General features: G+C 39.3%; 3 protein-coding genes and 1 long non-coding RNA gene across 4 annotated transcripts in view; 1 reads left to right on the forward strand and 3 right to left on the reverse strand.

The window, feature by feature from the left end:
- The window catches only part of LOC145478712 (uncharacterized), a 5,029-nt gene extending 3,952 nt beyond the window's left edge, over positions 1 to 1,077 (reverse strand). The window contains exon 1 of the mRNA XM_081456817.1: positions 1,038 to 1,077. The gene's annotated coding sequence lies outside the window, so the exon portion shown is untranslated. The remainder of the gene's footprint in view (positions 1 to 1,037) is intronic.
- Positions 765 to 5,891, reverse strand: LOC145478711 (uncharacterized). Its single transcript, XM_081456815.1, has 6 exons — positions 5,870 to 5,891; positions 4,794 to 4,887; positions 3,853 to 4,113; positions 3,127 to 3,501; positions 2,489 to 2,538; positions 765 to 2,251 (listed from the first exon to the last, which is right to left on the reverse strand). Exons 2-6 carry the CDS (start codon positions 4,849 to 4,851, stop codon positions 2,081 to 2,083), a joined length of 915 nt encoding a protein of 304 aa, XP_081312941.1. The 5' UTR covers positions 4,852 to 4,887; positions 5,870 to 5,891; the 3' UTR covers positions 765 to 2,080.
- Positions 5,892 to 6,866: 975 nt separating this feature from the next.
- Positions 6,867 to 8,670, reverse strand: LOC145468896 (uncharacterized). The gene has a single exon (XM_081452609.1). The coding sequence runs from the start codon at positions 8,581 to 8,583 to the stop codon at positions 7,843 to 7,845; it is 741 nt and encodes a 246-aa protein (XP_081308735.1). The 5' UTR covers positions 8,584 to 8,670; the 3' UTR covers positions 6,867 to 7,842.
- A 5,912-nt stretch (positions 8,671 to 14,582) lies between these two features.
- LOC145468904 (uncharacterized) lies at positions 14,583 to 19,568 on the forward strand. Its single transcript, XR_014042249.1, has 3 exons — positions 14,583 to 14,658; positions 15,592 to 15,794; positions 16,712 to 19,568. It is a non-coding gene; the product is annotated as an uncharacterized LOC145468904 (long non-coding RNA).
- The last annotated feature ends 781 nt before the right edge of the window (positions 19,569 to 20,349 follow it).

Genomic DNA, 20,349 nt, shown 5'->3' on the forward strand with positions numbered 1-20,349 from the left:
CGATTTTTTTCAGTTCAGTGAAGTGTGACTAAGCATGATTCGTAATCCTAGAGGGAGGAGAAGCCAGAGATATCAGTGCTGGCGCTTTTAAAACTTCTTTTTCGGTAGTAAGAAGCGACCAGGTGTATTGCTTATTCGACTAGTTGACCAGCTCACCCATAGCTCCGGTGCACGACATTTACAGACAGACCATATCGTTTCAGTCCCTTTTCCATAATTGAGAGCTAACCATAAACAGGCTAACCTGAGCGCTACTCAGGTTAACACTAGTGATTACCAGGCTAACCGGAGCGCTATTTAGGCCTAAATGTAGTCTGTAGTTTGCAGTATGCAAAGGTCTTACAGCGCCTTTTGCACTAACATTTCTCGGGTCCCCATTTATGCTCGTGGATGGAGACGGGCTCTACGAGAATAATGTATCCGAACCAAGAGCACAGAACAAGACAACAACCACGCCTCCCAACGCTTGGCGGGTAAACCCGGACAGCTTGATATGGACCACATCATACTTGTCATTTGGATACCGAGCTGAGCTCGTTATCTGGATTGTTCAGTTTAGCGAACAGTGATATTGTAAAATCGAGCGATCGTTTTGGTTTGCTCGTTAATCTGTACTGTGCACCGCTCGTTAAATTGTGGCCAAGATAGATTCGTGAATTTGTTGTTACTGAGATTGTTTAAATTTTCCAACATTGATAAACTGATTAAAGTAACCAGGAACACCGAAGTCTTAGTGCTTCACTTTCAGCTCGTGGGATGGAACTTTCATAATATGCAATCGTGTATTTAATCTGTTTGTGGACAAGTTCAAACTTGGAATTTATACACGCAGATAACAGGATAAAATAAGGGTTGCAACGGTATTTTCCACTTTATGAAACTGAATCAAAGCGAGAAACTGTTTTCCACTGCACGTACTTAAATAACCGTCCTTTTTGTGCCGTTTTTTAAAAGAGCACAGTCAACTTCCCAGCGAATCAAAGAAAAACTTGTCAACTACCGGCTTTTAACTAGGAAAGAACGATACTTTACTTTACCTGATATACGGGTTAGAATATTCCTCCTTGTCTCTGGTCGGACGCGCCCGTAGAAAACGCCCTTTACATTTATCATCAATGCCATTTCGTTTTCAGTGTTCTTAAGCCAACACCCCTAATAACACTGGCTTCATGTGGCGTGGCTAGGGGGAGGAGAGCTTTCACTGGCTGTCACGTGATGATTTTAGGACATGCACGTTTGGCGGGAAGTGTGGCCACACGCTAAACTGCAGGTGCCCCTTTGTCATTTCTTGCCTCCATTTCATCTTTACGTTCGGAGAAGTACAAGCCACGCTTAAGCTTCCAAAACATCGTCATATTTATTAAAGGGGGAACGAATAAACACAAAGCAAACATGAAATTTCGTTTTAAAAAGTACGATTTATTCCCATTTACGACGTTCGCTATACACTTGTTTTACAAACTTAAACCATTGTCAAGATTTCAGACTAATTACAACGTTAAACGCTCATTTCACTGTATGGGTAAAAGATTCGCTTTGTACAACATCACAAGATCTATCTTTTCCATTCTAACCACCTACATGACTAGCAACGCACATCGACAAGACAACAGCTGGTCTCGAAAGTTAAAACACGTTTCATGTAAGAAAATACACATTCTAAAATATTGTACAACGTATAACTACAATATAACTGACTAAACCTAGCCTGATTTGGATTACTGGCGCGTTTCTGTTTTCTTTTTTACCATAAAACATGTTAGTAATCGCTAAGTCCATATCCTTCGTTCAATTCAATTTCAAAGCGAGAAGAATAATGGGCTAAATTGTCTGTGGCATTACTTCTGAGTGATTCAACTCTTGTCCTGAGTGTTTTTGTTTATAAAGTACGAAACGTTTTTCGCAAAGCTAACAAGAATTTACAATCTGTATTAATTGTTTTAGCTCAAAGTGAGATTTAATTTCGTTAAAAATAACAATTCTTGACTTGGCTCTCTCCCAAAAACAAGCTCTCGACTTAAAAGGGGTGGAGCCGACGAACAATGCTAGTTCCTTATTTGGAGAATGAAGTCATGTGACATCATGGCGCGTCTGGCTGTGGGTCATCTATGAGGTCATACGCTGCGCGTGCTCTGTGAGCAAGGATTCTTTTGGTAGCGAACGCAATGGAGGCGGTTCCCACAATGGCGCCGGCTACACCACACCCGATGGCCACAGCTAGGCCAGAACTGGATGCTTTGCCTGTTGGGATCTGAGAAGATGAAATCGCTGTGTTAGTCCCAATGCAATAAAACACAGCTTCCACTTCCTAAAATTTATGAAGCATAACTGACGAAACGTTTCAAGTTCAGATCAATTTCTTACAATTTGTGCACAGGTTTTTCAAAACGAAACATCGAACCATCTTATGAAGTTATACACGAACGCACTTATGAAAGCCAACATGGAAGCTTTTGTTTAAAAAAACATTATAAACTGAGCTCCATACCTTGCTCCTAACTTGCTTTCCTGTTCCTAAATCATCTTCACTCTCTTGTCCTGCAATCAAAAAAGACATCGATCACTGTAACGCTCACAGTCTTATTTACACTGGGTCCAACGCACAGTCACGTTGTTGTTTGTCAAATCTTCGAAAACGCGCTATTAAAGGATTCCTGAGTCTTGCTGTCCAAACACGAAGTAAAGTATGTCACATTTGAACCTAGTGAGTGACCTAACTCCCAAAGAGTCTCTCCAAGACTCGCCAAGAGTTCAGTAGTTAGAGGTCCCAACAAGTGTCTAGGAGGTCATGAGTTTGACTCCTGTCGAGGAATCAGGCTTTTTTCTTTGTCCAAAACTCGAAACAAATGAACTTTTCATCCTTATCAAGAAGTAAAGTGGTACAGTCGCTGGCCTGCCAACAACAATTTTGGTACTTTGCTCCTGTCTTTTCTCTTCTCGAGTGAGCATTCTAGCAAGTTGGTCGAACTTCTACTTTAGCGCTCTTTTTAGAGCTATGAAGCGTAATAAAATCAAACTCTGTTGTTGTTATCTTTAGCCAAGAATCCATTGCTAATGTCGGCCAATGCTTACATGATGATCACTGCCGAAATCTGCCCATTTACTTGAGTCACGCAACATACATACCTGGTTCGTAATAGCAGTAGTAAATCTTAAGATTAAATGGGTCCTCACTGGGCCCATAAGGATGTGACCCGCCCGCTGCATCAGTATTGCCCTGATCATCGTCATCAAATTTGATAAACTCGCTTGTGACTTTGGTTCCCGCCACTTTCTGACACTGCGCTGAATCGTACGTGAGCAGATAGAAAGGCTTTAGCGCGGGAAGCTGGATTGGATTGTTAACATTTCCTTTTGTGCTACAGCAATAGTTTATTGTTGTGTGAGATTTTTCGTAGACTCCATCGGGTAAGTCTCCGAAGTGTTTATCTTTATAGTCTATTTCTGACTGTTCATCGTCCCAGCGGATGAAACCTTCTTTAAGCCCACTAGGACACACCCCTAAAGATAGAAACAACAACAAAAAAGTAAACAGAACTCTTAATTCGTTCTTTAGATATAGCTATCCCACTTGTTTGGAGCTCTGTCTGTCTGTCTGTCTGTGTGTCTGTGCTTGCCTGCATTCCGACCTGCTCGTCTGCAAGCGTGGCTTTCTGTCTGTCTGTCTGTCTGTCTGTGTTTGCCTGCCTTCCGACCTGTCCGTCTGCAAGCGTGGCTTTCTGTTTGTCTGTCTGTCTGTCTGTCTGTGTTTGGCTACCTGCCAGCCTTCTCAAATTCGACTGAGTTATTTCTAAAAATCAGTCCCTACACACCGAATTGAATAGTTGTGGTATGCAGTTCTCGGTCTCTTACCTTTCTTGTAGAGGCAGTATTTTCCCTCTGGCCAAATTTCACTGCCAGTGTTGCCATTGTTACCAACTTTCAGGCAGAATTTCTGTTGAATGCCATGGGCTGAGAAATTCCCGGGCATGTGGAAAATGTTTGACCGCTGGTTCTCATTATTGTCGTCCTCTGTGTCGTGATAAGTCCAGCCTGATTTCCAATCAGTGATTCCGTCTGATGGACAGCCTGTGTCAGGCATGGGCAGGCCATACGTACCACCCGGCCATTGAACTAAAAAAAAGACGCCGTAAGGGGTGAACCATTTGACTTTAGAGGGGGGCGGTGGTGGTGATTTGGTACAGGCACATTAAGCTTCTGGTTTTTAAGCCTTTTATGCACAAGGAAATGTTTTTTCACGGTACGTGTGTATTCATGATATTTTTTCTCCACGTAACATGCTTTTTTCAGCTCACTGAACGTGCGTAGGTTTTCAGGAAGTGGTCGCGTGCATGAGCTTTGTTTTGTTACGAATACGCTTGCAGGATATTTTTATTTTTCAAAATCACCCATCCCCGCCTCCTCAAAAGTCAGATGGTCTAGCCCTAGGTAAATATCACTACTTCAGACAAACACATGGTGGTGACAGGCCTATCTCTGTGGCGAACACAATCAGTCCCTTATCCTCCTGTCCCGTGTGTTTGGTTGTGTTTTTTTACAATGATAAGGGAATTTTGGAAGTGTTCACTACCGAGGCTAAGAAGTCAAACAGCTCCTGCGGAGCAGAATATATATTTTGGCGACTATGTGAGAATTTAGAAATACCCTCTCCCTCTTCCTTTCACTACACTTTATTTTTTAACATTACTGTATTCGCATCGTCAAGTGGACAAACTAAAAATACAAACACAAGAATGTAGTAATTAATGGTCCGCACCTTGGACCATATCACTCAGTGCAGGTACAGAACTCACCTTCAGCTTTCACAGCAGCCAGGAATGCGGCCAACAGCACAAGGCACCAGCACCTCATGTCTTCCCGTGTTCTTATCTCCTGTCAATCACTTATCTGAATACAACATAACAATTTTCGTCTTATAAACTACTTCCTTTAACTTTGTAAAAACCATACACGCTGTGCGTTAAGTTCAATAGAATGAGTACTATTTCAGTTATGTTCTTCAATCTTTATCGTAGGTTTCCAGGTTACAAAAAAGCTGTGATTTTTGCAACTGCTAAAATATAATCGGCAGACGCAAAATATTTTATCCGTGTCTGTTTAAGCATCGATAAAATAAGCAGTGGTAAACACCGTACGCTTTTATGCACGTTATTCTTATTACTATCCGTGGTATTCTATTTACATCAATTTAAAGACTTCCACAAAACCACGTTATTTTAATACACAAATATACTTCGAGACTCGTTCTGGTCCATTTTCTACTCAAAGATATCTTTTTGTGACATCTTAGCAAATTTAAGAAATTTTTGTTTGTCTATCCACTCGACCATTTTGAGAGTAACCGAGCACGTGGAAAAACACGATCATACTAGCCGTCTGTAAGGACCGAGTGAGGTACTCTTGCACACAAGATCGACCTAAATTTGACCGGTTATTTGACTGAGCCAAACTTAAATTTTTTGTCCGTGTTTTTTGAAAAACTCGTTCTCTCTGCGTTGTTTAAAGTGATTGCCACCCGCCCATCAAAACAGTACTTTTTACGGACGATTTCTTCTGAAACGATTCTGTTAAGTTAAAAACCAGCAATATAACTGAAGAGTAAAAAGTGTCTGAACTTATTTATGGAAATGTCCCACACTTTCTAGCTTTGTAAAGCTTATAATATACTCCTAAGCCATTGTGTTTGATTGGTGCGTTTTTCTTCAAATGTGAAACCTCGATTTTTGGTTTTTACTTGACAACCTGTATCACAAAAAGTACGCAGAACTCCGGAGCAAAGCGCTGTCGATTTAAGAAGTAATAATTTCAACAACTACGCTAAAATTATTTAAGGAGACTAATTAATTACAGTTGGATTTTAAAAACTTACCAAGAAAATTCACTTCCACCATATTGATCCCGGAGAGAAGACACATGACGTCATGGGATAAATTTATATTGTTTGTACCGGGTTAACGCGCTGACCGTACACGCCTTCTGCACCAGCCAATCAGAGACAAGAATAGGGTGGCAAAGTTCCAGGTAAATCGCATCACTACATGCCTCGTACGTGAGATAATGGCGCGAAACATTTCCCGCTCTTTTGCAAACGAAAAGTCAAAATTCGGGATGGGTGAGAAGATTGATTGCTTTTTAAGGGAGAAAGTAACGTGAAATTGCCAGAAGACGAGAAGAACTTCGTTTATCTAGCTAAATATTGTTCTCCGAAATCAGTTTCTGACGAGGTTTAGTTCGCTATAACAAACAAATAGATTGACAGATATGTTTAAGACCCGATTGAGGGGAACACTCAGACAAGCAAAAAAACACATCCTGCTTATCAACAACACGGTGCGTTTAGTTTGTTTGAAAATGCGAAGCAAGAACGAAGAGGATTCTTAAGGAAAGCATTTTATAATTTTCCTGTTTATCACTGGTACCTGCGCACTTCAAGTGACGAAACATCAATTAGGACGCGCGGCAGGTTGTGGACTGGATCCGATTTTAAAGACTGAAGCTTAATGGCGACAACGATTGTGAACAAAAAATGAAAAACGGCAAAACTGAATGAGAGGATAACAAAGTTTATCTTACATGTAATCAGTTCTTCTAAATACTGCGTATTACTTGCGTTTCTCCTTAGTTTGTTATGACAACAAATTAATCATTTTGGACGGTACAAGGTAGCAAAACAAAATAACATGGAGAATGGTTGTTTTGTATCCAAATTGCATAACAAAATTGGCGACTTGTCGTGCGATGTGAAATACTTCTCATTATAAAAAGCATTACGTCGTTTTTATTAAAGCGCCGTTTCCTGAAATCGAAATGTAAGTGAAGATATTATACGTTACAGCACTACTGTACTAACTGGGGAAACAATAAGTCTTGCCTAGTTACTAGGCCTCAATATTTCGCCGCGGTCAACTTCACCGAAATCAATTGACCGCGAGGGCCTAGGAGAAAGCCGTACAGGAACTAGGCAACAATGTCGAGAAACAAATAGAGTAAATAGAACTAAAGGCTTGTTATTTTTTATCGCAGCTGAAGTGTATGATGTATTGAGCCAAACAGAATACGTAATGTAACATTCAACCTATAACAAGTTGCTAATTATATTTAAACGAGATCATGGAACGGCCTGAGATACCACGACACTTTTAACACTATGTTCTGTTTTAGTAATTTTATCCCTAGCGGTGTTTTTCGCTTACAAGTGAAGAAATCCAAATAACGATCATTTTGGTTTAATCAAATCACTTCTGATTGGCCAAAAATAACAGCTACTTTGCGCTGATTGGTTAGAGCGCGGCAGAACGACTGACAATACGACCTACTTTGCAAGAAAAGGGAAGGAATAATATAGTGCAAAGGTTAACTTACTGATCCTTTCTCTGTCAAAGAAAAAACTTGCAGGATTTGTCTTCCACGTAAACATTTTTTTCCAGTATTCCCGACTCAGTGCAAGGTGCAGTTATCAAGAGCTGCGTGTTTCGGAAGAGATAAAAATCAACAGCTAAAACAATTACAATTTAGAGAGGAAATAAACACAGGATTTAATGTTAGACCAAATCGTACTTACAGTTTGATATCTGATAGGCTATAGCGCAGCCCGGCTAACTAGAGATCTGAAAATCCCTATAGCGAAGAGTGACGTAACGGTCGTTGCCAATGTGTTCAATATCGTGGCTGAAGATGAACTCATACGGCATGGCACTCGACCCTTTTGTCCTAAACTGCGTGTTTTTTTTTTAACGTTAACAGCCATTACTACCACCTCCAAATTTTTTTTACATTAAACAGTGCAATACGATAACAGGTTACATAGAGAAAATAGTGACTTTTTATAGTTTCTCCGGATGGTCATATAGGAACACCAAACTCATCAGACACTCTGTTGAGCTCATCTTGTGCCCAGTGTTTTCTCTCTGTGATCTCTTCTAATTCCTTTTCCAATGAGTTACGCTTGTAACTTAGCGCCGCAATCTTCCTTTGCGCCAGCTCTGCTTTAATCTCGGATTCTCTGTAGCAGTCTTTAAGATCTTTTATTTTCTCATTCAACGCCAGTTCTTCATGTTCGCTCATTCCTGTTCGTGGATTGGACTGCAACTCTTCGATGTTCTTGTTCACCTCTGACAATTTGGCGGCGAGCTGTCCTTCTAGTTGTCCTAGTCGCTCGCAGCGTTTCTCTGCGAGTTTTTTCTGCAGCTCAACTGATTTAATTCTTCTCCTGGCTTCATCCAACTTGGACTCGTTTAAGGCCACCGTTTCTTTAACAGTTTTCAGTTTCTCGTGTAATTTGTCCTGCTGAGAGCTGATTTGATCTTCCTCTGTAGACAGGCTTGTCATGGCTTCTGCATTCTTTCTCAAAGTCTCGTACGTTGACCACAACTGTCCTTGAACTTCCTGCAAACGAGAAGCGATTCTCTTCATCTCAACTTCAGTCGTCGTTGCATGACGACTCAATGAAGCAGCCGTAACTTCCGCGCTATCAATTCGACTATTAACTTCATTTAAGCTCTCCTTAAAAGACTCACTTCTAGCTTCGGCTAGATCCAAGCGAGCTTTCAGTTCCTCGAATTTTTGCTGTAATTTTTCAGCCATGGTTTTGGCCGTAATTTTGTTAAAACGGAGGTTCGTGACGAACCGCGCGAGATGATGACGTCACAGTCGCTGCTAGAATGTAACATATCAATTATGTCAGCTTCAGTTGGATAATTTCCAATTAGACTTTGAAACACATTTCAGATAGATTTGTTGCTAGGGACTTCCTGAGTATATTTTTTTTAACTATGACTCATTATCAAATTATGATCGAATTAAAATATATTGAAATCGAGTACAAAGTATCGTCACATTTGACATCCGAAGAAAATGGAAGCTTGTGAGTGTATTGTAAAGTACTGCACTCTTTCTGACGATCTTGCCTTACTATTTCGAACGTAACGGCTTACCACATTCAACAAGACGCATAACTGCGTGTACTCGGGCTTCTCTTATGGAAATAAACTTGGTTTACATAAACAACTTGATATATATCTGGCGATAGTTCGCCAGTGCCTGAGACAAATACAAACTCCGTTTTTCTTGTGGCTGTTTATCGCTCTAGAAATACTTTGGGTGATGGGTTAATCATATACATCTGAACGTGATTCAATATTAAAATGAAAAACAACAGTAACTTTAAGTCACAACTGTTAACAATAGGGACTCTGATAGTCATAATGTTCAATATTACGTTCAGAGGAAAAGCTATGCAGACTTCTTTCGTCTAATCAGTAGTAATGTCTTTAAGGGTTTAATATATGCTTTCGCTATAGACAGAGCTTTATAATGGAAGGATGGAGCTAAATCGAATCATTACGGTTTATAGCTAATCTGTGACACGTTAATGAATCAATGATATACCTTGCGCACGCGCGGTATATTCTCTCACTCCTTGTGCACGCGCAGAAGACATCAGAGGGCGATTTGCGTCAGGAAGAAAAAAAAATCCCGTTCCCATTTTTAATCCCGGGCTTCCCTATGGTAGCCCGAGTAATAAGACTAGATCTTTTGGATGAAACGGAGAATTCCATACTCATTCAGCCAATCAACGGCACGCATATGCATATGTTAGGTCTCCAATTAATGTTTCGCATATAACGACTCAACACGTGGTTAATCACAATCTTTTTGAATGCCTATAACGAACACTAAGTTAATAATCAATTTGAAGGTAATAGAGGTAAATTACCCGCCGTAGAGAATCAAGAAAGCCAAGAGAAAATGAAGATCATGGTCTCTTGGGGAAAGCTCAGACACGTTTTGAGGATTAGCCCTTCGTGGAAACTTTCTGCTACAAGGAAGGCTAACACTCAAAACATCAGCTTGCCCAACCTCTGAATTGCTACCGACAAAACAAAACAAATTCTCCAGAGAGTAACAGCTTTGTTAGATACATACATGCACACTTTTTTCAAGACACAAACTTAAGAAAAGTTTACAAAAGTATATCTCGAGGTTAGTCCTACCACGATACAAAAAAAGACTCCCTTAATTTATACAAGAAAAGTGCCATAATAAACAATAAATAAATGAATTATGCAGTGAGAGATAAAACTTCGAATTTGAAGGTGGGATTTCAACTTGGATTTGCAAATGTTAAAAGCTTTAGCTTTCCATTTCATCCCTTTGTTCCATTAGATAACTACCCTAATGATTGAAAAAGGAACATTGATAACAAGTCGATCATTCTCGCAGGTTTAATGTTACGTGTTCAGGTTCGCACACAAAACGTTTCGAAACATCGACGATGTGAGATTCTCAGGGGGGGGGGGTGGTGGTACTCCCTTATATGGGCTATATAGGTATGTGCGGCCCAAAGGGTAGGGTTTTCCAGCCGTTTTGGTCATAAATAGGGTATCGATTTTGGCCGGCCATTTTGGTTATAAAGTGGGTATGGTTTTAGCACTCTAGGCTTGAATTGGGTATGTTTCTTAGAAGAAGCTAGCTACGTTTTCATCATTATCAATAAGACCGTCAACAAAAGCCCTTCATAACTTATGTTTAGGGCAACTGTGTCAGCCGCAACGGTTATAAATAGGCTATCGAATTTTTGGTCAGGTCATAAATAGGGTAACAAAAAACGCAGATTTTGACCATAAATAGGGTAGGGGTTTTGCGAAGTGGGCCGCACTCCCCCACCCAACTTTTCTAGAAGTACCCCCGGGGTTGAGATTACTTACTTATAGTTCAGTATACTTTTATTCTTCACTGGCCATGCCAGAAACAACTGGGAACTTAGCAACCGCTTTCTGCACTATGACCTCTGATACGCGGCTAGGTAGCCACCCGGAGCTATGTGATTAGTTGAAGGTTTCCAAGGGTGATCATTAGCCAATCATAGCCCCTGTTGGCTAGCAAATCTTAGTACTCGATTTCCCCAGAGTTTCTAGAATGAAGAATTATGTTCATAACCTTCTGCTTGTGACCCACGATATCATGTTTTAAACAGACTGTGTGGTTCTTGTACCGTGGTCATGACTCAGCGTTTTAGGAAAGGCGGTTCATTCACATATTTAATACGCCTCTTCATTTGTGTTGTTTTCGTGAGACATTTGCGATAAAGTATGTCTGAGTTCACTGAGCCACTGGAGTGAACCAACCCAACCGCTATCTGGATTGGTCCTTGGCAGTCCCGAGGTCAAGGTTCAACTCCTCGACTGCGTTGTGTAAATAATTTGGCTCAAATAGCCAACTGGTCGGCCCGTTCCAGTTGTTCTTATTAGTTCTTAATAATGTTTTATTTGCATTATTTGTTTATTCATTTACGGTGTCCCCAAAGTACAACAGTGCTAAATACATTTCACTTAAAAAAGTAATTTTTAATTTTTTGTTTTTATTTCAGATACACCTATTTAGTTATAACGTTTCCTCCAACATTGCTCTGGTCCCAAAGGCTTTCTTTCTTCTTTCTTTCAACCTAAGTGAAATTTAAAGCTTTTGACGTTTCTTTGTTGCAGTTTTTCTGTCGCTCATTCCTTTGATTCAACATCTGTGGATCAAAGTAACCCTTTCCTAAGGGCACAATAATACTTCACTTGTGAAGCTCTAACGATTTGCAGTTATTGACTAGGTGGGAGGGCCGGATGAGGAAACATTTGGCTCGAGTCAAGCTATATGCCGACTCTTCCTGCCCAGTGGGACTTCCTTCCTAGAGAGCTACGTCAGCGCTCCTTATACGGTGGTATGATAAAAAGGAACAAGAAATAGGTTCCGACGGTGTTTCCTTATTCCTGCGAAAGACCGTTGATAAGAAAAAGTAAAATGCTGTTTCAGTAGATGTCAGGCTGTTAATTATTATATATGTGGATTGACAACTCCTCTCCGAAGTTTAGGACACCCCCAAAGAATTTCTCTTTGCCTTCTTCAAAACAATTACAAGCTGTAGTTCAGACGCGGCAACTTTATCTTGCATCACGTGGTGAGGTCGTCTATGCCACGTGATCGGTTTTTGTCACGTGCTACAGATTAACGTGCCACGTAACGACCAGTCAAGCTCTTGAATGTGAGTTATTTCGTAGGACTGATGTCCGCCTAATCAATCAGTGGAACTGTTGTGTGCTCGGGTTAGGCCTTCCTTAAGAGGTTCCTGTTTAGCGTACAGTTGGTTCACCTCGGATATTGTTATTCTCGATTGTACGCTTGTCTGATAGGTTTCCTCTGTTCCAATCATTTACATCAGTACTAGTCTCTTCTTTGATCGTCTAGATCTTTCTTTTGTGCTATTTGAGCGCGTGTATTTTTGTTTAAGTTCTCTGCATTGCCGGAAAAGTCCATTTTATAGTCTTCCATCAACGTTAATCTTCTTTGTAGATATTAATCTGTAGGAAACAGCCCTAATTAGTAGATCGAAGGCGCGTTTTTTTTTATCCGGAAGGAAACTGAATTTCGTAAAGAAGCATAAGTAATGTGAGTAATTTACGTCTCCTTGCATTAGTGGAAAGTTGCTTTCTAAGAACATTAATGTCACGTCTACTTATTTCAAGACTATCGAGCGAAGACTTTTTTTTGCCGAAAATGTAATCTAGCTATTTCTACTGAAAACACAAGTTGATTCATGAAATACGCGCGATACGCCAGTGGTCTGCATCCAGATACTCTATTTTACTTGCTGCGCTGGACAAGCAACCGAGGAATTGAAGAAAATAATGGACATCTTTGCGAAGACTAACTTGCCGCCAGTCAAGCCAGAAAATCGGCTTTGTTTAGATAATTAAAAAGTGCCTATTACGGTGCTAAAGAGTAATTTGCCAAAACGGAAAAAAACATTACACTAAGAGGCAGCTTGATCTTTTAGCTTCCAATTTCATGCCTGCATTAGCAAACAAGTCAAAAAACTCTTGAATTTGAATTATTTTCGGAGCTTCTTTTTTAGCTACTCTAACGGCGTTTCGGTAATACATACTCTCCTGAAAAAAATCGATTTTCTTTATATAAAACGATGAGAAGTCAAAGACTACTGCAAGGCTGACACAGTCGTATATTTATACAATATTGGCTGGCCAGACCAGCCTCGGCTTCAGGTTTAGATGTTACTTATTTATACGTTACTCGTTTCTAAGTTCCTTACTCAAAAAATCGCTCAGTTGTTAAAATTGCAGGTGCTATCAGAGGTGAAAAAACTGTACTCGATAAAGAACGCCAGTTTAATGTAAGCGGGGTTGGTAATTATGATAATTATCATAATTATGACAGCGTTTACTAATTATGACAGCTGAAAAAGGTTTATCATCTAAAGCAGCGTATAGAACGCTCGAGGGACTAAGCAATGTGTGAATATGTTTTAGATGGCCTTGAATTCAGGCCATGTCTGAAATCAGAATATTTTTCTAAGTCTTACTAAGTTGAAGTTAGGAAAAAAAATTAATGCTTCTTTCGTATTTATTTGCTAGATATATCGCCAACATGTTATTCTGAAACTAATTAAGTTAAATGTGACCAACTTATTGAATGCACTTTTGGTAAATTAAAGTTATGACGCTTAGCTAATTAAAAAAACATCTAATATTTACACCTTGTAGTGATGGGCTGATATTTTTAGCCCAATGTTTTTTAAAATATTTCCGTTGATTTATGTCCATCACGAAAACAATTAAAAATAGATTTATTTGTCAGTGCATGATATTACAATACCACCACAAACTTGGGGAGGGTATGATTGCCTTTTTTCATCTAAACGAGTCGCTTTTAAAGGATTTTATAACACAGCATGCACGCAGAGGGTAAAATAAAACAACGCTGGAAGCCTTTTTAAGTTATTAATAGCGGATAATACGAGGCAGCATTGCAAATGTAAATGCCCGATTTGTAGAGATAGGACAATTTTAGTATAGCCAAACACCAGAGGTAAGCATTATTAATTTTTTTTCAAGTTTGTTTTTGGCAAGTGAACTTGTCATGATCACATAGAAAGTCACTTACAATATGTTAGCGGTTTAAAAGACCACATCTCTTTAGCTGCCTTATGGCGGAGCCACTGATAAAATTAACCTTCGCGTGCACTAACAAATTGCAATTGTTAAACTGACTATTAAAATAAAGCATTTTAGAAACACATTTGGTGACAATGATTTATGTATTTGACGAAGTGAAAAATATCGTTAAGAACTAAACGCGCCAAAAGTAATGGCCTTACTTTACAAGCCTCTGACGCCATTCAATAAAAAAAATATATCGATAGGAAAACCCACGCAAACTTCAACAGATAGATCGCTTTATGTGTATTCAGCTTTTTGTCTTTGAATTGATGTGAACAAAACTGTAAAAGCCTATTTCTATAACAGTTTCTCGGACGTACTTTGGGGTAAACCATGATTTGAATTACTCTTTTTTATCTTTTCCTTATCCAAAATATATGGGCTTCGCTTTGTTTTGAATCAAAGACTTTTTTGTTGCGGCGACTTAATTTCTCCCACGTGCTAAAAACAGGTGTATACACGCGATTACGATACGTTATCACGCCCATGTGGACAATACGTTCTGTTATCAGACACAGCTGAACAATAAAGGTTGTCACTTCTTGTGTTATATGGTGATCATTAATATCACTCATCGTAGAACGGTAAAGTCAGTTTTATTTCTCTCCTGTTCACCAAAGCCGTGACTGTAGCGACATTTTTCCGAAGAAGCGACGATGTAAGTGGTTCAATTTTTTTTTCTGCTTTTACAAAGTGTATATCGTAGCTTAGGAATATATTTCTGGCGATTCAGTGTTAGAGGTAAACCAGTAGAGAATTGTTTTCTCAGCATGAATATTCGCACTTTTGCAATTTTTTTTCTGGGCATTTAAGAAACACGCTACTCACAGTAAGTTCAGCATGAAGGGAACTGCCTCCGAGTAATCTTTCTCTGTGTTTACGTGATAAGTAAAGGTTTACATTTAATTATTGTAGTTTCCGTAGCATTTTGTCTTAGCTTCGGAAATTAGTGTTTCCATTTATCATATGGTTGTTTTACCGACTCTAATTCTGCAGCTCGTGCGAAATTAGTCATAGCTTATCAGAGTACAATGCATCTCCAAGGAGGTTCGGTTTGTACAAAATTTCAAAAATAGCTTCCTTAACAAAAAAACACTATAGGACAATTCAAAAGAACGAAACCAATTAACTTCGTCCAATCAAATAATAGCACGAGTACACGAGCGCATGCGAGCACGTCATCACGACAAGTCATATTGCTTAGCAACTACTCTTTGAAAACTGCGGTTTACATAGTCTTGGTCCCAGGCGTCCTCAGCGATTTGATTCACTGATCACAAACTGTGCAGTAGCCCCAGGCAACCATTTTTATTTTTTAATTTTTCCCTGATAGGCTACGTTCGATGTATCAATATTCTAACATGGCTCCGAGGCTTTCAGGACAAACTTCTATTTTTGGTGGTGTTTCTTTGTATACAAGTCTTTTTTGGGAATTGAAAGACAAAAGAAACTTTAAAAATTTACCATTTTGACCGAAAGCCTCGGAGCCATGTTAGAATATTGATATATCGAAAGTGGCCTATTCTGCATTTAGAAATTGAATTGAACGCTTTATAAAAACAGTTTATCCCTTCCTTTGACGTTTTTTTAGGAGGTTCGTCTGCCTTACACCAGCATTGTTATCTCTAGTAGTTCTGTTTTGTGATGAAACATCATTTGTAGCCGGTTCTTATGCCAAGCAGTGCGGGAGAAATAATCACCATTTCAACATGTGTTACATGACTCGATCACATATCGACTCACTACTGAATCGAAACTGCGTGAAGAGAAGGAAACGAGCCCAAGCACAATCAGGTAGGTTCATTACTCGATTCACGTTAGTCCCGAAAAATAATTGGTTTTGTATTACTAATTAAAAAACCAAAACTCCCGGTATTCTTTCATCCAATCAGAAGTAAAAGCAAAACCAATCGTGGTTCAGCACCACGCGTTTTCCCGCGCTTTGTCAGCTACACTTATTTACTTTGAGCTTTGATTGGTTCACTGGATTGTCTGTGTACTTTATGATTGGCCAGAGTGAAAACTTTGACGATACTGAATTGAAAACTGCACTGAAATTAACGTAAAAGCGTTTATGATATCCTTGACACTTAGTCGTCCGAAATAATAAGCCCCTTCTTAGAACCGACTTTAATGGATTGTTGAGCTTTATTAGGTCCTGCACTCTTCCTCAGATGGCAAGCCACAGTTTGGTCTTGATCGTATTTTTTGTGTGTGTGTTATTAAACAAAAGTTAGCAACATTTTTCTTATTCGTTATTGTGTTTAAACTAATTTAATAGGGAGTTTACGAAACCACGACGGGGACGCCGAGGACAACGTCGATTAAAAAATGGATTTATATTTTACCTACAAATCTCGCGATGCTCTTAAGTCATTTAGTTTGCTCATCACTGTCAAAACTATTGCAAATCTAAATCCGGAACACAGCGATAAATTTGAAATAAAAATTTAAAATATTAGCCGTCGTGGTTCACGTTCTCCAGACAACGCAAAATTTGGTCATTTCACGTTGTTGTCTTGCAAAGGACGGCAAAGAAATGTACCAAGAATTATAACGCATGTGTACAGCCATTGTTCTGCTCATTAATTCTTTTGTTCAGTGACGTTCCCGTTGCCGTTGCCGTCGTGGTTTCGTAAACTCCCTACTATCTGAAACGGGCACCAATCTCTAAAATTGTTCATTCTTTTTTTCTTCCATTATTTTCGCAGATGAAAATTTCTTACAATCACCTGAAGAAGCCCGAAGTTTTTTACGGAGATCTGCTGAAAAATATGTTATAAATTACGTATTATTTATGGAAGAATGTTGTTTAGAAGGCTGTTGCAGACGAGAAGAAATTATGGAACACTGCTTACCATCATTTAAGAATTAAAGGACAATTTTAAAAGGTTTATATTAGGATTTTGTAAAATTTATTTCAATGGGAGAGAACATTGTCTAAGAATAACGTCTGACAAGAGTAGAAATATATGTTCATCCCAAACTTGTGATTATTAAAGTGTGTGATTCACGATTGCGTCTGTTATGTATTCGTAGAAATCAATGCCATTCTGCTACCCAGGTAATGAAGCTGTTCCGTCAAGCCTACCATAGGTTCAAGTTAAAATTTTGCCCCCTCCCCCACTACCACCGGAGTCGCTCATGCATAATAACTAGAATGGAATAAACACTGCATCAGTTTGAGGAAACAAAATGCCGGAGTTTATTCCAGTTTTGTCTCATTCCATCATTCTGTCACTCTTGACGAACACGCGCTCTTTCCAAAGCAGCAACTTTTATTTATCTTATTAGATAGGAAATTAGTGCTTATATATGTTTATTGTCATATCTCTTCTTTATCTCCATATCAGAAGGAAAAAGTAAAAATTGAAATTAGTGTTAAAAACTATAAATGATCAGATTCCGGAGTACCTGAAAGGCCTTTTTGAACCCTCCAGCACGGACTATGGACTCGGAAATATTGAAGACAGATTAGCTCTGCCCAAGCCCCGTACCGAGTTTTTGAAACATAGTTTCTGCTACCGTGGGGCACATTTGTGGAATAGCTTTCCGTCTAACCTCAGAGCCATTAGACCTTTTATTAACTTTAAAAACGAGATCAATCGCTTAATGTCCTCCTCGTACTCCAACAGCAAACATACAAATCAGTTTTTTTTAAAATCTCATTCTTGTAACTGATGTTTCTACCGTGTTTTAAATCAAGTGTATGTTGTACTGACACGATCATGCCTGTTGGAAAGTGAAAATTGTTCCTGGTCGAAGGTTCGCCATCCCGCGCCAGGCAAAAGAACTTTTCATACATTTCTTTATAAATAAAAGCGAACGGTTTACACATGAGAAATCACAATGTTAACTCTGATGTCTGTGTGATTCTAGGTGGAGGGTAACTGTTTAAAGGTTGGGGGACCCTGAGGGGTGTTTGCACCTGTTTCCATGTCAACACTTTGGATCAGTGTTTGACTCGCCCACCAGGGCTTGGTCGGGACATACAGGACCATACAGCGTACACAGACCTACACACCGGGAAGGTTCATTTTTGGCATGGTCAACGGGGACAACCTTTTTTCATATAAAAACTCGGTAAACGTCAGATTCCTCGAAGATAACTCTACTAACGGGGACGACGTTTCACCCGATATCTCGGACCATGTAAACTGACCCTTATAATTATAATAAATGGTAATATTTCCTGATAAATACAATTTTCGCGAATGGCGCAAAGAAAACAACCTTCCGTATTCACAACAGAAACCGAATGCAGAACAAACCAGTACAGAGTCAGATCTTTCGATTTGTGGAATACAAAAATGATACTTCGGGGAAAGAATGGAATCTTTACATGCCTGATAGCCGGTGTACCTGGCATGATTTCGCGAGAAAGTATTCTTTTTCGGCTGCGGGATTTGCGAGCTGTTCTAGGCCACGAGGAAATTTTCGCGAGCGACGATGCTACGAGGGGAAAAACTTGACCACTCACCATTCTCCTCTCGATTTCGCTGTTTTCGTTAGAGACTTCGTTGCTGAAAACAGGCTCTAAATGTTAAGTTTGCCAGACAAAGAAAACTCATTTTAGGAAGGGATTCAGAATTTTGAGTCAAAATTATCGACGCAAGAGCAAAACTCTTTATTTAGCCAGGGGCGGTGGTCCATTCAACAATCTGGCTGATATCCAGAAGGGCCCATGCCGGAAATCTAAAACTGCAAGCAACATTCGCCTATTTAGAACTGAGATAAAATCTGGGGTGAGTCTCATAGTCGCCTGGGGGTTGTTCCTGGGGACACAACAAGAAATAAGAGCCATATTGTCTCCACTAAGGGCACCACAAGCGACCGCGAGATAAGACTTACGCCAGATTTCGTTTCGTTTCCCTCCTAATTGCAATACATAAGTTATGGAGCGTAATTTTCCTGTAATAAAGGAAGTGATTTCTTCCGTGAAGTACAGGGCTCGCGTTCCGGGTTTTGAGCGGCATGGGGCGACGGCGAACGTGCATGTTTGATCTATATGTTAATATACAGGGAGAGGCTGGAAATGGTTCTGAAACGGCCAAGAAAGATATGAGAACTATAGTATTTATATCGTCTAAAAACAGCAGTCCCACTCTGATCGTCACATTTGATCACGCCTTGTAATCGGAAATAAAATATAGGAATTAAGCTTCATACTTTTTTTGAGAAACATATTTCTAAGTAGAACCTTTTCAAAATAAGTGGGTCAGGTAAAACGATCAGTAATAGACTAAATGATTACTGAAAATCGCGCTATCCCCATCCTTACATACACATTGCAACTTGCTCTTTTCGCCGTCCAACTATCTTGTTCATGTTCCCTAAAGTCATAACCGACTCGCAAGTCGTTGCAGAGGAAATGTAACATTTACCATTCTGGGCATGATAGGCCGGGCCAGAGGTAAAGCCCTCGGCAGATATCCTTGCTGAATCTGTAAGACATGGTTTTATTCGATTTATTTAGGACTGACCCATATGTTCCCTCCAGAAATCAATGTGGAAATGTAACCAACCAAAATTGAATTTTTTGATCAAAGCTTCCACTGGCGACCAAATACTGAGACCAGGCAGAAATGTGTTTTAAAAACATGGACTATTTTAATGTTTAGAGTTTTTGTGGGCAACAATAAATATCTTAATGATCAGGTCTTTAAAAAAATGATGATTAGTAAAACGTTTTTTTCTTTTTTTTAGAAATAATGACAACTCTTGTTTCGATCACAAAAATGTCTATGTTCTGGTTCTAGAATGAGACTACGCCTATCTGCGCCCATCATTACCGTTCTATAACATTTAATATGTGAAGAAGGGAAAAAGACGAAAACAAGAATTGTTAAAAAGTTTTTAGACTTTGTCTTGTTTTATTTTTACCTGAACATTTTATAATCCCTTTAGCTCTAAATTAATCCAATTCTTGATGTCGGTTTACAAACAAATCCTTTTTAATAAATGAACAAAAATTGTCTTCATCTATTACACGAGCGACATCTCACAGCGATAAGAGTTCATCCAATAATGCGGAGCGCAGTCATTTTCCAAAAACAGCTTGTTTCTAAAAAGAGAGGAGTTTCACTTTGATTTTTTTTATTTTGACTCAAAATTTTCATTAAGTATTGTGATCGTTTTCTCTTAGACGTAAACCATTTCACACTCAAATTCTAAACAAAGAAATTTAATTGTAAGAAACGGAAAGTCGCTAACTTTGAGGGCAGATGCCAAGGGTTTGCGCCTTATAACAAAGAAGTCGTTAAGAATCTCATAACAACTATTTCCATAATCTAATGAAATACATCAGTTATAAAATTTAATATCACGCTTAGTCATTAGCAATGCTGTT

Source organism: Orbicella franksi, chromosome 2 (assembly GCF_964199315.1).
Source record: "Orbicella franksi chromosome 2, jaOrbFran1.1, whole genome shotgun sequence".
In the NCBI taxonomy this organism is placed as follows: domain Eukaryota; kingdom Metazoa; phylum Cnidaria; class Anthozoa; order Scleractinia; family Merulinidae; genus Orbicella; species Orbicella franksi.